The sequence below is a fragment of the Stegostoma tigrinum genome, chromosome 33 (assembly GCF_030684315.1).
Source record: "Stegostoma tigrinum isolate sSteTig4 chromosome 33, sSteTig4.hap1, whole genome shotgun sequence".
Classification (NCBI taxonomy): domain Eukaryota; kingdom Metazoa; phylum Chordata; class Chondrichthyes; order Orectolobiformes; family Stegostomatidae; genus Stegostoma; species Stegostoma tigrinum.
The window spans coordinates 29,369,020-29,385,300 of NC_081386.1; the positions used below are offsets into that span (position 1 = coordinate 29,369,020).

Sequence of the window (16,281 nt, forward strand, 5' to 3'; positions counted from 1 at the left end):
TGGGTTACCACGCAGACACGAGGAGAATGTACAAACTCCACATGGACAGTTCTCTGAGGCTGGAATTGAACCCAGGTCCCTGGCACTGTTAGACAGTAGGGCCACTGCGCTGTCCCTTCACAATGTCTTTCTCCAAAGGGCACTGGTGAACCAAATGGATGGAACTCTCCAACAACTGAAGATGATTGTCCCGGTCACTGTCACTGACTCTGTTTCATGTTCCAGGTTTAGGAACATAATTTAAATTCTACTAGCTGTCAATGGGATTTGATTGGGTGTCTTTGGCTCACTTCTAAGCCTGTGACATTATTTAATCTGCTTCTACCACCTTGTCAGGTCCCGCAATCCAGCTGAGAAAAGAAATGAGTTTGAATAAAACTGATGCTTCAGAATAACTTCCACGGTTTCTGAAACATTCTTCTATGAAAACTGAAAACCTACAAAAACTCCCACAGAAAAGTTGCTGTGAAAACAAGGGTTATAAGTCCTGCAGATGTTGCTTGGGATAGCTCCTTGGCAACAGAGAATAACTTAACAAGGGAATATCTGTTAATTTTTTTTGCTATTTTCTGGCAATGCCACCTCTCGAGGAGATTTGTACCTGGCCTGACTCCCAGGAGTGTAATGGGGCCCCCATAAAATCAGGAGATTGCTGGCACCAAATAATGAGTGCATTCATTTTGCTATCATTGTCATAGAGTCATACAGCTTGGGAACAGACCCTTCGGTCCAAACAGTCCACGCCGAATGTAATCCCAAACTAAACTAGTCCCACCTGCCTGCTCCTGGCCCCTATCCCTCCAAGCCTTTCCTATTCATGTACCTATCCAAATGGCTTTTAAATGTTGTAATTGTACCCACATCTACCACTTCCTCAGGAGGGAACTACCCTCTGTAAAAAATTTGCCCCTTATGTCTTTTTCAAATCTCTCTCCTCTCACCTTAAAAATGATCTTGAAATCCCCCATCCAAGGCAAAAGACAACCAACCATTAATCCTATCAATACCCCTCATGATTTTATCAACTTCTATAACGTCACCTCTCAACCTCCTACACTCCAGTGGAAAAAAGTCCCAGCCTATCCAGCCTTCCTTTCTAACTCAAACCTTCCGTATCCATAGATTTCAGTACGTCATTTCCTGGCTCAGTGCTGAGTACTTTTATAGTGGAAGCAGAAAGCCCTGGGTTCAGATGCTTCAAAGTCATGACCTGTTAACGATGTCTCGCTGTCATAACCTGCCAAACCTTTCTTAACAACATCTTTGGAACTTGGTCTCCTCAGGGGGTAGAGGCGACAGGAGCAGAAGACACACAACTGAACTTTGCTAGCGGCAAGGTCCCTTTAGGAGAAGTGGTGGCCAACTGGTCAATCACTGGGCTAATAATGCAGAACCCACCCTGGCAGATGACGGAATTTAAATTCAACAAAAACTCACAATAAATAACGTTGACCCTGTAGCTAACTATTGTCATAAAAACCTGGCTGGTTGACTAAGGAGGGAAATCTGCCATCTTTACCTGGTCTGGCCTCCATGTGACTCCAGACTCAAGGCAACGTGGTTGCGTCTTAACTGCCCTCTGGGCAATTAGGGATGGACAATGGATACTGGCTGTCCAGCAATACCTGCCCGTATAAATAAAACTTCTTACCCAGATTTGAAACCATCTTGCCAGTCCTTCAGTATTGCTGGGTCAAAATCCAGCAGCTCCCTGTTTGTCAGTGCTGAGGGAGCACCCATACCAAATGGAATGCAGTTGTTCAAGAAGGCAGCTCATTATCGACTTCTCAAGGGCAATTACAGATGGGTAACAAAAGCTGGCCTTGTCAGCAATGCCTATATCCATGAGAGGAAAGCCAATGGACTGTCAGCGATTCTTTCACAGGAGGAGAGAAAATAGATGTTTTAAAATTCCCAGGTGGAATTGTGGGTGTTGGTGATTTGTTCCCGTCTCTAGTTACTCTTGAAATGTTTGGTTTTTGAGGCTGTTGCAGAGGTCAGTTAAGCGTCAACCACATTGCCATGAGTCAGGCGTCATGATCAGGTAAGGATGGACGATTTCCTTCCCATCAGGACATCTGTGAGCCAGATGGGACTTTACACAGTCACCATTAGGCAAATTCTTAACTTCAGAGTTTTCATTGAATTCGATCGTCACCATCAGGCATGCTGGGATTGGAACTCATGGCCAAGGCCGTTCCCCTATCTCTCCGGAGCTACATTCCGCAGAATGTTTCTGGCTGCTGTTCCCCCTAGCCCATGCACACCAATTGGTGTGTGGACAGATTGACATCCAGCTCTGAAAATCGCTGCTGTGCACGCACCTGGAAAGTCTACACAGCGATAACAGCGACTGCAGATGCTAAAGAATCCAAGATAACAAAGTGTGGAGCTGGATGAACACAGCAGGCCTAGCTAGGCCTGAAACATCAGCTTTCCTGCTCCTAAGGTGCTGCTAGGCCTGCTGTGTTCATCCAGCTCCACGCCTCGTTACCTTAGATTCTCTAGCATCTGCAGTCGCTGTTATCGCTGTGTAGACTTTCCAGGTGCGTGCACAGCAGCGATTTTCAGAGCTGGACGTCAATCTGTCCACACGCCAATTGGTGTGCATGGGCTAGAGGGAACCTCTCCCTGTCATTATGAATTACCATTACACCACTGCGCCGTGTAAATTATAAATAGAAGAGTCTCTGGAGGACAAACAGTGAAGCAGCTGATGGCTTCGATTTGCTCACCCTGACAATGTACGTCAGATCAAAATCGGAAAGTTAGAATGAGTGAAGAAAGCTCACTGTTTGGTGATGGCCTTTGCATATTCTCCACTCACATTATCCCTGTCATGAGTCGTACTATCACTTACCAATTATTGCACCCCTTATATCTTTTGCTCACTAAGTGTCCTTTCAGGAGAAAACCGAGTATCAAAGGGCCAAGAAATAACGCCATTCAAGCAGGTGTAGCCCGAATGGCCTTTCACATCAGATCTGCCACTTAATAAGACCAGGGCTGACCTTTAACCCCAATTGCATTTTCCTACCTGTCAGTAATAAATCATATCAAATCAAATCAAATTCTCTCATCCCAGGGATCAATTTTGTCAAACTTCACTGTTCCGCTTGAAGGTGAGAATATCCTTCCACAAGCGCAGCCATCAGTAGTTCCCACCGCACCCATAGAAAAGCCTGTATCTTTGCAGCAATTCTTCATTGATCTTGTAAAGATCCTTTTCCCTTCCTAGCTGTTTGCTGTATCTGCATGTTTCACTTTCAGTGTCTCGTGTACAACCCAATCCCCTCCAAACTGCAATATTTCATTCTCTGCGCCATTTTGAATCCTTTCAGATTTCTGAGAAATATACAGTTCGAGTATTGCTGAAAAAAAATGATACTTTTCATTTTGCACTCATCAGGAGAATTTGCAAGAAATACCAAAGTAAGAGGAAACCCTGTGTGAGAAGATGATGCAGACTGGTTGGCAAATAATAGCGGTTTTCTAAAGAATTATGTATCAGTCAGATGACGACTGATAGTTGACTGCTGAGCTTTGTTTAAACTTAAACCAAGCAGGTTGCTTGTGATTAGTGAAGGAATTGAATGAGTGAGTGAACCAGCGAATGGCTTGTTTAGTTGAGTTGAATCAGTGTTTGTCTACATGTTCTTTCTGTCTGCAAAGAACAGAGCAGTGTGTATAAATATACGTTACTTCCAGTGTGGACAAGTGGACCCCACTGTGAGCTTGACTGGTGGCTAAACAGATCTCCTGTTTGATATTATCTGTCAGTGTTTAATAAATACGGACTACATATCTAGCTCCACACTGGCCCCTCCTATCTTATTCAACAGTTGTTCTTCCTTTACAGTGGCATTTCTTGCCAATTATCTTGACAAATGCGAGATGAAAAACTTCAACCATATCAGAGATAGTAAGAACTGCCGATGCTGGAGTCTGAGATAACACTTGGAGGAACACAACAGGCCAGACAGCATCAGAGAAGCAGGAAAGCTGACGTTTTGGGTCGGGATCCTTCTTCAGACATTTCTGAAACGTCAGCTTTCCTGCTCCTCTGTTGCTGCCTGGCCTGTTGTGTTCCTCCAGCTCCACACTGTGTTATGTCTAAAACATCAACCATGTGTTTTCCATACAGTTGTACATACCATAATGTGTGTTTCGTTGGCACAAATTGGCTTTAACACCATAGTTTGGATAACACAAACTTTCTTCTGTACAGGTGGAGCAATTTTTAAAGCCATTTCCCTAGCGTGCAATTTTTTAATAGTGCAAGGTCACACAGAAACACAACTATCACATTACAGCAGAAATACTCAAGTTCGGTACTGCCGGCTGGCAAAATAAATCATTACTTACCTGTAGTACTTTACCTGACCGGGGTTCGATCACCCTCAGCCTCTTGTCCTTGCAGGTCGTAGCAAACAGGCTTCCATCAATGTTAAAGGACATGCAGAGGATGACATCTGTATGACAGTCTATCATCTTCACAGGCTCGCCAATGTCTAGGTTCCAGATCAGCATCTGGGAGAAAGAAACACAGGTAGACACAGTGGGTACGAAGGTGTTTAGTGCACTTGCCTTCAGTGCTCAAACTTGGAGTACAGGAGTTGGGGCGTTGTTTTGAGGTCGTACAGAATGTTGGTGAGGCCTTGTCTGGAGTCCTGTGTGCAGTTCTCGTCACCCTCTTGTACAAGGGATATTATTAAGCTGGAGAGGGTTCAGAAGAGATTTACCAGCATGTTGCTGGGTATGGAAGGTCTGAGTCATAGGGAGGGGCTGGGACTTTTTTCACTGGAGCGTAGGAGGCTGAGAGGTGACCTTTTTAAAATCATGAGGGGTATAGATAAGATGACTGGCAGGTTTCTTTTCCTCAGGTTGGGGGATTTCAAGACGAGGGGACATATTTTTAAGGCAAGAAGGGAAAGATCTAAAAAAGAAATGAGGGGAGTTTTTTTTAATACAAAGTTTCATTCATGTCTGGAATGAACTTCCAGAGAAAATAATGGACACAGGTATGGTTACAATGTTTAAAAGGATTTTGGATAAGTACATAAATGAGAATTGTTTGGAGGGATATGGGCTGAGAACAGGCAGATGGGACTAGTTTAATTTGGGATCATGGTCAGCATGGACTAGTTGATCCAAAGGGTCTGTTTCTGCGCTGTATGACTCAAGAGCACAGTTACATTGGAGCTGTGGGTCACAGACTTGGTCATGCAGATAAATGAATGCAGTGTCTGAATTTAACAAGTTGGCACACACAAGTTACTTTCTACTCATTTTACTTCCAGTTGAGATTTCCCTCAGACTGTATTTATCTGTTATTGTTGTGAGACGCTTCCAGTGTTGGTTACAATGTTAGAATTAGTGACTGACTCTATCTTTTTGGTACAGTGCCTCACCGCTCTTCCACAGTGACTGTCTGAATCACTGAGGATCGCACCTTACTTTTCCTGGCTTTGTTTTAAATTGATGTTCTGAGGATTACGTGCTCTAGGTGGAGAGCCGTCAGTGCAAAAGGGGGGATTTCCAATTTTAATCTGTACTCGGTGTCAAACCTGATGGCATTGTATCAATAAGGAGAGCTGCCTCTGCTGTGCCAACATTGGGAGATCATCCTCTTCTTCACAAATGGGACCATTTCCATTGACCATACCTATCTGCGGCTTTGCCAGGTCAGGTATAAATTGGTTCCATTAATGCCGCTCAAAATGTCCAACACTTTACAGAATAAAGCACCAGAGGAGATTCTCATTGGCACAATCTGTAGGCTTCATACACTACACTTTGGTTAAAAGGGCAACATTTACATTCCTGAGCCCCAGAACGAGGGGTTACCTTCCTCTGTGACCTACTCCCATTTGCAAAGGGCTCAACGTACAGTTGGTCACCTAGCTGGTGCTTTGTCTCTCAGAACCACCACTGGGGTCTCCAGGGATTCCCAGATTTTATCGCGGAGTGGGTGAAGTGTCTGCAGACAGTGCACAACACCAGATACCATCAGGGTGAAACTCATGTCGCTACACCCTAGGGGCCTGGTGACTGTACTACACCGAGACATTGCCTTACAAATAATCCATACAACAGCTAGGTCCCAGAATGCTTCACAACCAAGGATGTACTTTTAAAATAGATCTCCTGCTGTGCTGTGGAAAACATGACAACCTATTTGAACACAGCAAGCTCCCACAAACTGCAATGTGACAAAAGAGCACATAATCTGATTTCAGTGGTATTTGTTGAGGATAAATGTTGCCTCAAGCACAGGGAGGAATACCGTCCCCTTGAAATAACGCCACACAAACTTTCATGTCTAACTGAGTGAGCAAACACGGCTCCTGTTTAATGCCTCATCTGAAAGACAGCTCTTCTGACAGTACAGCACTCCCTCTGTACAACCTTCAGTCATTAACGTGGCACAGAACATCTGTGAGAAGGACATAGAGAGAGAGAGACACAGACAGACACAGACAGAAAGCAATAGTGAGAGACACAGACAGACAGAGACAGAGACAGAAAAGGAGACAGAGAGAGAGTGAGACAGACACAGAGAGAGAGAGAGAGACATGAACATAGATAGGGAGACAGAGACACAGACAGAAATAGAGACAGAGACACAGAGAGAGAGAGAGAGAGACATGAACATAGATAGGGAGACAGAGACACAGACAGAAATAGAGACAGAGACACAGAGAGAGAGAGAGAAAGAAAGAGACAAAGAGACAGAGGGTGACATAGGGAGAGAAAGACAGAGATAGGGAGAGAGAGACATGGAGAGACACGGAGTGTGAGATAGGGAGAGAGGGGAGAGAGAGAGATAGGGAGAGAGAGAAGAGAGAGAGAGAGATGGGGGAGAGAGAGAGAGAGAGAGTGAGCCAGAGCGATAGAGAGAGAGACCCCTGTACCTTGTAATCATAGCCTGCGCTGAACAGGATGTTGTTGGTTGTGGGGTGCCACTCAATAAGGCCAACTCTCCGACTGTGTCCGTACAGTTCGAGCACAGATTCCGTCATATTCCGTTTCAGGCCGCCATCAGGGATTTCCCATAATCTCACCTTCAAACAACAACAAAATAAATCATTCCAGGCAAGGCGCATAAATATTTCAATAAAGTACAGAAGAGGAAGAATTAAAGTCGATCTGCCTTGGAGACTAATCCGAAATGGCATTGCCCCTTAAAGGGCAGTGAAAGCTAAGGACAGGACCTCACACCAGGAGCTGGTATTTCAGCAAGCATTCCGGGCCAGGATAATGTTACAATGCACTCAAACCAGTGTGGCCCCAGTGTGACCCACCTGAGCGTCCCCTCTACCAGATTTCAGCTGCAATAGCTGGTAATTTTATTTTAATGAGGCCTATTTATAGGTCTCAACTTTCCATCCACACAAACCGACCGTGGCCAATCTCCAAACCTTTAAAAAATGCTTCTTGGCATTCATCCTGTGCTTGTTTCTTCTGTGGTCCCCTTCCAAAGCCCCATTGTCAACTCCTATCATCATAGAATCCCTACAGTGTGGAACCAGGCCCTTCAACCCAACAAGTCCACACTGACCCTCAGAGCATCCCACCCAGACCCATCCCCCTATAATCCACCTAATCTACAGGTCCCTGAACACTACGGGTAATTTAGCATGGCCAATCCACCTAGCCTGTACATCTTTGGACTGTGGGTGGAAACCCACACAGACACGGGGAGAATGTGCAAATTCCACACAGACAGTTGCCTGAGGGTGGATTTGAACCCAGGTCCCTGATGCTGTGAGGCTGCAGTGCTAACCACTGAGCCACCGTGCTGCTATAATCCTCCGAGATTTCTACCCGTCTAATTTCTGCCTCATCTACAATTGAGATGGTTTGTATCACTCTACAGTCGGCTGCTGTGCCTGGAGTTGCTCAGGTTCCAAGTTTGGATTTCACCTTCTTCATCCTGTCTGTCCCCTCTCCAATCCCCTCTCAACCACAGAGAGCTGTCACTGTTGGCTAACAGGCTGAGGATTGGGGTAGATCAAGTTCAGGATCTTGCAGGTGGAAGTGAGGAATGATTTAACACCACAAGTGGCTCAGTGGTTAGCACTGCCGCCTCACAGTGCCAGGGTCCTAGGTTCAATTCCACCCTCCAGTGACTGTCTGTGTGGAGTTTGCACGCTCTCCCTGTATCTGTGTGGGTTTCCTCCGGGTGCTCTGGTTTCCCCCCACAGTCCGAAGATGTACAGGTTAGGGTGGATTTGCTGTGGGAAATGCAGGGTCACAGGGATGGAGTGGGGAGGTGGGTCTGGGTGGAATGCTCGCCGGAGGGTCAGTGTGGACTTGATGAGCCCAATGGCATGCTTCCATGCAGTAGGGGATTCTATGAGTGATAATGATCTGGAATTGGCTGACCATGAAAAATGGTGGATGAGGAGACAGTCAATAATGTCAAAAGGGAAACTGGTTGGGAATGTCTGAGGGGATCAAGGGGACAGAATGAGGAAAGGGACTAGAGAATTGACTGAATTATTCTGAAAAGAGAAATTATTAGTTTAGTGTGCTGAATGGACTCCTTTTCTGCCCCAATGATTGTCTGACTGTCGAATTTGTGTTGTCTATTAAGAATATAAGAAAAAGGAGCAGGAGATGCACCTTTGACCCCTCAAATATAAGTAAAATACCGCAGAAGTTGGAAATACAAAATTAAAACAGAAAGTAACAAAAACAAAGTTGCTGGAAAAGCTCAGCAGGTCTGGCAGCACTTGTGGAGGAGAAAAGCGAGTTAACGTTTCGGATCTGGTGACCCTTCCTTCTGACTTGTTTTTGTTTTTGCAATTTTGTTTTTGTTCCTGATTTACAGCATCCGCAGTTCTTTTGGTTTTTAAAACAGAAAGTGCTGCAGAATCTCAACAGGTCTGGCAGCACCTGCAGAGGGAGAAACAGAGTTTAAACTTTTCAACTCCAATGAGTGTCATTTCACAACACAAAAGTTCTCAAGAGTTCCCCTGAACTCTGCCCCATCATTCATTAAGATCATGGCTGATCTGTGCCAACCCTCAGCTCCTCATCCATGCCAGCTCCCTGATGATTTCACATAGCTACCTCCATTTTAAATGCTTCCAGCCCCCCACAACTTTCATGGGTGGAGAATTCCAGACTTCCACATCCTCTGAGAGAAGAAATTCCCACACATCTCAACTTTAAATCACTGTCCCCTTACACTATGTGGTTATGTTCCCTTGTTTGAGATTTCCTCATTGGTGGAAACATCTTCTCATCATCTACCCTGTCCAAGCCCCTCAGAATCTTGGGAGTTTCGATATGAACACACCTTGTTCTTCTAAACTCTAATGAATAAAGACAAAAGTTGTTTGGTTGTTCTTGATAAGCTCAACCATTCATCCCAGGAATCTGCTGGATGAATCTTGTTGAACTGCCTCCCAAACTGGTGCATCCTTACTTATATAGAGGGACCAAAACTGTTCAGCTGTTTCAATAACTCATTGTGGATGTGAGTGTGCTCGCTGAGCTGGAAGGGACATAACACCAACGCTTCGTCGGAGGCTCACTGATGATGTTACCTAGAATGGTGACGAAACATCTGAAAACTAACCTTCCAGCTCAGCGAGCAAACTCACATCCAGAACCTCAACCTGAGCTACAAATCTTCTCAAAACTCGATAACTCATTGTATTAAATTTTGTTTTATCTTTGTTCCTGTGATATGTCCTGGGCCAAATTACTACATTAGTGGCGCTATTTAAATGTGATCTCCGTTGGGACCCAAGAAGATGGAGAATGAGTGCATCTCTGTAAATCAGACACAGAATCAGCAAATCATAAGCACTGAATTACACTGCTCTTTCTCCTATCATTTCCTGGGTCCCGTCCAGAGCAAAGGCAATTCTCTGTGATAAAAAGAATTGGCTTGCCTTGCAGACTGAGGCCTTTAGAAGCTCACCTCCTCACTTTTACTAGTTATGGGGTGAACCACTTCCAAATCACATGTGCTATAACTAGGTCCCTGCAGTGTTAATCAGAATTTGCTACATGTTTGTATGTTGGTGTGGGACAGAGTGCTAATATTGCCCAGAGTAAGTCGTGGTAACAAAATGTTAATGTGATCTGGGAGAAAGTGGTAAATAATTCACTACTATGCTGAAAATTCCACCAACACTTGTTGTAGCTGTTGTCTATGCGTTTCCTCTCTCCGTAATATTTCAACCCATTCATTGCAAATATCAGACTGTAGGGTCAGCTGTTCCAAGAGTCAACAATAAGCCAAAACGGGGACCTCAGATGAGACAACTTAGTAAGGTCTGGGGTAGTGCTGATGTGCTGAAGAATCCTGTTCTGCTTTTAAGAACGGGATGGTACAGCGAGGAGAGCAGGAAGATTTGGGTGAGCTGCTGGGAGCTCTGTCAGAGGGTTGTGGGTTGGAAAGACCAGCTCTTCTGTGAGCCAATTTTCATCAATGTCTACCTGGCAGCAGCTCGCTTCTGCTGCCATGAGCAAAAAAAGGCAGAAGTCGAGTGTGGCACCACTTTTAGCCGTGCTGGGTGAGATTGGCAAGGCATGGAACTAGACATCGCTGGTTTTCTTGGGAGATGGTTTCCTGCGTGCCACCCTGCTGTCCCTGTTTGAAGAGGCAGCGGTGAGGGGTTTGAAAATTGGGTAAATGTTCTGGTGGTAAAGGTACAGGATGTCCAACATTGAGTGGTTCGGAGGCACCCCCTACCGACCAAGTCATAAAAGGCATAAAGGCTCTGGGCTGGGTCTGCAGCAGAGGAGGGGATTTGAGGAGAGGGATACCTTCTTTGTCCTCATCCTCTCTAATTTACTTGCTGCTGAGGTATCTCTCATGACAGCATTGTGATGAGTGATCACCACACAGTCACTGGGGGGGGGGAACTGCCATTTTTACACTGAGGATACCCTCCATCGTATCATGTGGCACTATCACTGCGCTAAAGGGGGCAGATTTCACACAAACCTAGCAACTCCATCCCGAAGAAGAGTCATGGGACGTAAACTCTGTTCCACTCGTCATACTTGCAGCCAGGCCTGCTGAGTTTCACCAGTACTGTCCGACGACTGGGCATCCAGAACAAACTATACACCAGCAGCAGCAGCAGAAGCATTTTCAAATACAATCTGTAACCTCCGAGCCTACAATAAACCCCACTCTACCATACCCATCGAGGCCTGGGATTGACTTAGGTTCAATAATCAATTGAGGGGGTCATGCACGCTCTTTACTGAGTCTGGAATAGCTCTGTACGGCTTTGAGCTGTCTTCCATTTTCTCCCGGGAGGGTGGGGAACAGATTTAATGACAATCCTGCTGCCATTCACAGGGGCTTTAAAAACTGGCAGTGTCTGATTCTACTTCCTTGGAAACCATTTATTGATTGTTCAAGAAATATTTGGGATATAAACAGATAATGCAGCTGTCAGATGATATACAGCTACTGAGGGAGGGTGAGAGGTCAAGTTACAAAGGCCCCGAGAACAAATTCAGTCACTTACTCAGTCACACACACAGCCACAGAGACACACACACACAGACACACACACACACAGACTCACAGAGACACATACACAGAGACACACAGACAGACACACAGACAGACAGACACAGACACACACAGAGATACACACACACAGACACACACATACACAGAGACACACAGACAGACACAGACACACACAGACAGACACCATTGTCCCGTGTGCTATGCCAGGGGCTGCTGTCACTTTGTTTTTCCCCGATGGGACTGGGTAGCTAATGACTGAATTGCCTCACTGTGTCGTGACGCTGTGCCTTGGGGTGGTCTGGGTGGATGTGGCTGGTGAAGTGAGAGAGGCAACAGGCAATGAGACTAAACCATTACAGCCCCCTGCCCCAGCCTGGGGCCTGAGCTTTCCATTGAGTACAATAACTAAATTATCTTCCAATAATCTGACGGAGAACTTCCTGAAACCTTCAAGTGCTTTGTTTCCATTAGCCCTTTGGAGAGAGGCATAAACATAGAAACAAGGAAGAGGAGTAGGCCATTCAGCCCTTCAAGCAGCTCCACCATTCAATATGGTCATGGCTGATCATCCAACTCAGCCCCCTGTTCCTTGTTTGGTTCCCGAACTCTCAGATCTATATCTAACTCCTTCTTAAAAACATTCAGTGTTAGGCCACGAGCACTTTGTGTGGCAGAGAATTCCACGGGCTGCCTACCGGCTGGGCAAAGACATTTCTCCTCATCTCAGTCCAAACTGTCCTACGTCGGTCTTAGAGATGGTAGGAACTGCCGATGCTGGAGTCTGAGATAACACAGTGTGGAGCTGGATGAGCACAGCAGGCCAGGCAGCATCAGAGGAGCAGGGAAGCTGACTTTCGGGTGTGGACCTTTCTTCAGAAAATGAAAACGTCAGCTTTCCTGCTCCTCTGATGCTGCCTGGCCTGCTGTGTTCATCCAGCTCTACACTTTGGTCTTCGGTTTGTCTATTACATCCTCATCAATGGTGTGAACCTTTGATATTTTATAAATTCTGTGTCTGACACTACCTCTCTCACTGACACCTGAATGAGAACTGAGGCTCTGAAAGCTTGTTCTTTCCAATAAACCCATTGGACTATAGCCTGGTGCTGTGTGGTTTCTGACCTTGTCTTTGCCTGACTGATGCTTCTGAGAACTTGCTCTGTGCAAATTTCCTGTCACAATCCAGACAGAACAGCAACTGTACAAACCACAATTAGGAGGAATTGTAAGGGGAGGTTCTTGCCTGGCTTAGAGCTAATGTAGGACAGTGAGGGTTGGTGCTGGTGGAGTAGTTGGTGGCGGGGGAGCGGGGGGGGGGGTGAAGTGTGGTGCTTGCTGTTGGCTAGGATAGGCACAGCCTGCTGCAGCTGAAAATTCTGAAGGATAGAATGTGGGGAACTGGCCAGGAGCGAGTTAAAACAGTCAGAACAGTAAGAACAGTAAGACAGCCATCCTGTACACTGCCGCATCTTCACCATCCCCCAGACCTCCCACTGACTGAGGACGAACGGTCAGTCCTTAGTAAGGGGCTCACCTTTGTCCCCCTACAACCACACATCAACGAATACCAGTCACGATTGGACATAGAGCAGTTTTTCCGCCGTCTTCGCCTCCATGCCTACTTCTTCAACCGGGAACCTAACCCTCCCTCCACTGACCCCTTCACCCGCTTCCAACACAAGTCCTCCTCCTGGACACCACCCCCAGGCCTCCTACCCTCCCTCGACCTCTTCATCTCTAACTGCCGTCGAGACATTAACCGCCTCAACCTCTCCACCCCTCTCACCCACTCCAACCTCTCCCCCGCAGAACGGGCAGCCGTTCGCTCCCTCTGCTCCAACCCCAACCTCACCATCAAACCCGCAGACAAGGGTGGTGCAGTGGTAGTATGGCGCACTGACCTCTACATTGCTGAGGCCAGACGCCAACTCTCCGACACTGCCTCCTACCGCCCCCTTGATCATGACCCCACACCCGAGCACCAAACCATCATCTCCAACACCATTCATGACCTCATCACCTCAGGGGACCTCCCACCCACAGCCTCCAACCTCATTGTTCCTCAACCCCGCACGACCCGTTTCTATCTCCTTCCCAAAATCCACAAATCTGCCTGCCCCGGTCGACCAATCGTCTCAGCCTGCTCCTGCCCCACTGAACTCATCTCCACCTATCTGGACTCCATTTTCTCCCCCTTGGTCCAGGAACTCCCCACCTACGTCCGTGACACCACCCACGCCCTCCACCTCCCCCAGGACTTCCAATTCCCTGGCCCCCAACACTTCAACTTCACCATGGACGTCCAGTCCCTATACACCTGCATTCCACATGCAGATGGCCTCAAGGCCCTCCGCTTCTCCCTGTCCCGCAGGCATGACCAGTCCCCCTCCACCGACACCCTCATCTGCCTAGCCGAACTCGCCCTCACCCTCAACAACTTCTCTTTTGACTCCTCCCACTTCCTAGAGACTAAGGGGGTGGCCATGGGCACCCGCATGGGCCCCAGCTATGCCTGCCTCTTTGTAGGTTACGTGGAACAGTCCCTCTTCCGCACCTACACAGGCCCCAAACCCCACCTCTTCCTCTGGTACATTGATGACTGTATCGGCGCCGCCTCTTGCTCCCCAGAGGAGCTCGAACAGTTCATCCACTTCACCAACACCTTCCACCCCAACCTTCAGTTCACCTGGGCCATCTCCAGCACATCCCTCACCTTCCTGGACCTCTCAGTCTCCATCTCAGGCAACCAGCTTGTAACTGATGTCCATTTCAAGCCCACCGACTCCCACAGCTACCTAGAATACACCTCCTACCACCCATCCTCCTGCAAAAATTCCATCCCCTATTCCCAATTCCTCCGCCTCCGCCGCATCTGCTCCCATGACAAGACATTCCACTCCCGCACATCCCAGATGTCCAAATTCTTCAAGGACCGCAACTTTCCCCCCACAGTGATCGAGAACGCCCTCGACCGCGTCTCCCGTATTTTCCGCAACACGTCCCTCACACCCCGCCCCCGCCACAACAGCCCAAAGAGGATCCCCCTCGTTCTCACACACCACCCCACCAACCTCCGGATACAACACATCATCCTCTGACACTTCCGCCATCTACAATCCGACCCCACCACCCAAGACATTTTTCCATCCCCACCCCTGTCTGCTTTCCGGAGAGACCACTCTCTCCGTGACTCCCTTGTTCGCTCCACACTGCCCTCCAACCCCACCACACCCGGCACCTTCCCCTGCAACCGCAGGAAATGCTACACTTGCCCCCATACCTCCCCCCTCACCCCTATCCCAGGCCCCAAGATGACATTCCACATTAAGCAGAGGTTCACCTGCACATCTGCCAATGTGGTATACTGCATCCACTGTACCCGGTGTGGCTTCCTCTACATTGGGGAAACCAAGCGGAGGCTTGGAGACCACTTTGCAGAACACCTCCGCTCAGTTCGCAACAAACTACTGCACCTCCCAGTCGCAAACCATTTTCACTCCCCCTCCCATTCTTTAGATGACATGTCCATCATGGGCCTCCTGCAGTGCCACAATGATGCCACCCGAAGGTTGCAGGAACAGCAACTCATATTCCACCTGGGAACCCTGCAGCCTAATGGTATCAATGTGGACTTCACCAGTTTCAAAATCTCCCCTTCCCCAACTGCATCCCTAAACCAGCCCAGTTCGTCCCCTCCCCCCACTGCACCACACAACCAGCCCAGCTCTTCCACTCCACCCACTGCATCCCAAAACCAGTCCAACCTGTTCTTCCTCTCACCCATCCCTTCCTCCCACCCCAAGCCGCACCCCCATCTACCTACTAACCTCATCCCACCTCCTTGACCTGTCCGTCTTCCCTGGACTGACCTATCCCCTCCCTACCTCCCCACCTATACTCTCTCCACCTATCTTCTTTTCTCTCCATCTTCGGTCCGCCTCCCCCTCTCTCCCTATTTATTCCAGAACCCTCTCCCCATCCCCCTCTCTGATGAAGGATCTAGGCCCGAAACGTCAGCTTTTGTGCTCCTGAGATGCTGCTTGGCCTGCTGTGTTCATCCAGCCTTACATTTTGTTGTCTTGGATTCTCCAGCATCTGCAGTTCCCATTATCTCAGAACAGTAAGAACATCCATTTAGACAAAGAATCACAAATTAACAGCAGAGAACCCATCCCCCCACCCCGCCCAGCAGCCCTGTGCTTAGCATGCACTGATATGACAGAAAGCCAGGGAGATGAACATAAATGTTCTATTGTGAGAGATGGGGAGGAAAGTGATTAGGAAACCCTTTACCTAATCTACCGTGAGGTTTGAAAACTGGGCCATTGGGTAATTAAAGACAAGTCTACCATTTGTCAAATTAAGCCACATTGTGTGCAGCCAATTCAAACCAATCAGCAAGCTAAGATCCAGTACAGTGTGCTTTCCCATAATCCCAACTAAAATCCCAGGAGCCTTGCAATGTCAGGAAAATGGGACAAAAATAAGTTCCGATTTTCTTGCTGCAGATGATTGTAAGCAGCAAAAAAACTTCACTGATCAAAATCTCACTTTTCAATTGACTTTTCAACTCTTTCCTGAAACCAGAATTCTCACTCGTCCTTAAACACAAACATTAATTAACGATTTGCAAATTGTTCTCTCCCGTTCATTCTGCAAGCTGCCATCTGCTTCCTGCCCAAGGTTAGCAGGAAAACTGTGTGGAGGTGCACTGCAGAAACAGACAGATAGAACAACATCGATCAGATACTGTCCTGGTGATCAGTTTG

At 47.4% G+C, this 16,281-nt stretch overlaps 1 protein-coding gene across 3 annotated transcripts in view; it reads right to left on the reverse strand.

Moving 5' to 3' along the window:
* coro2ba (coronin, actin binding protein, 2Ba) overlaps positions 1-16,281 on the reverse strand; it is a 156,201-nt gene that overhangs the window by 38,012 nt on the left and 101,908 nt on the right. For all 3 annotated transcript variants that reach the window (XM_048563180.2, XM_048563182.2, XM_048563181.2), the window contains exons 4-5: positions 6,915-7,064; positions 4,366-4,530 (exon numbers count right to left, since the gene is read on the reverse strand). In XM_048563180.2, coding sequence (XP_048419137.1) covers positions 4,366-4,530; positions 6,915-7,064 — 315 coding nt within the window. The remainder of the gene's footprint in view (positions 1-4,365; positions 4,531-6,914; positions 7,065-16,281) is intronic.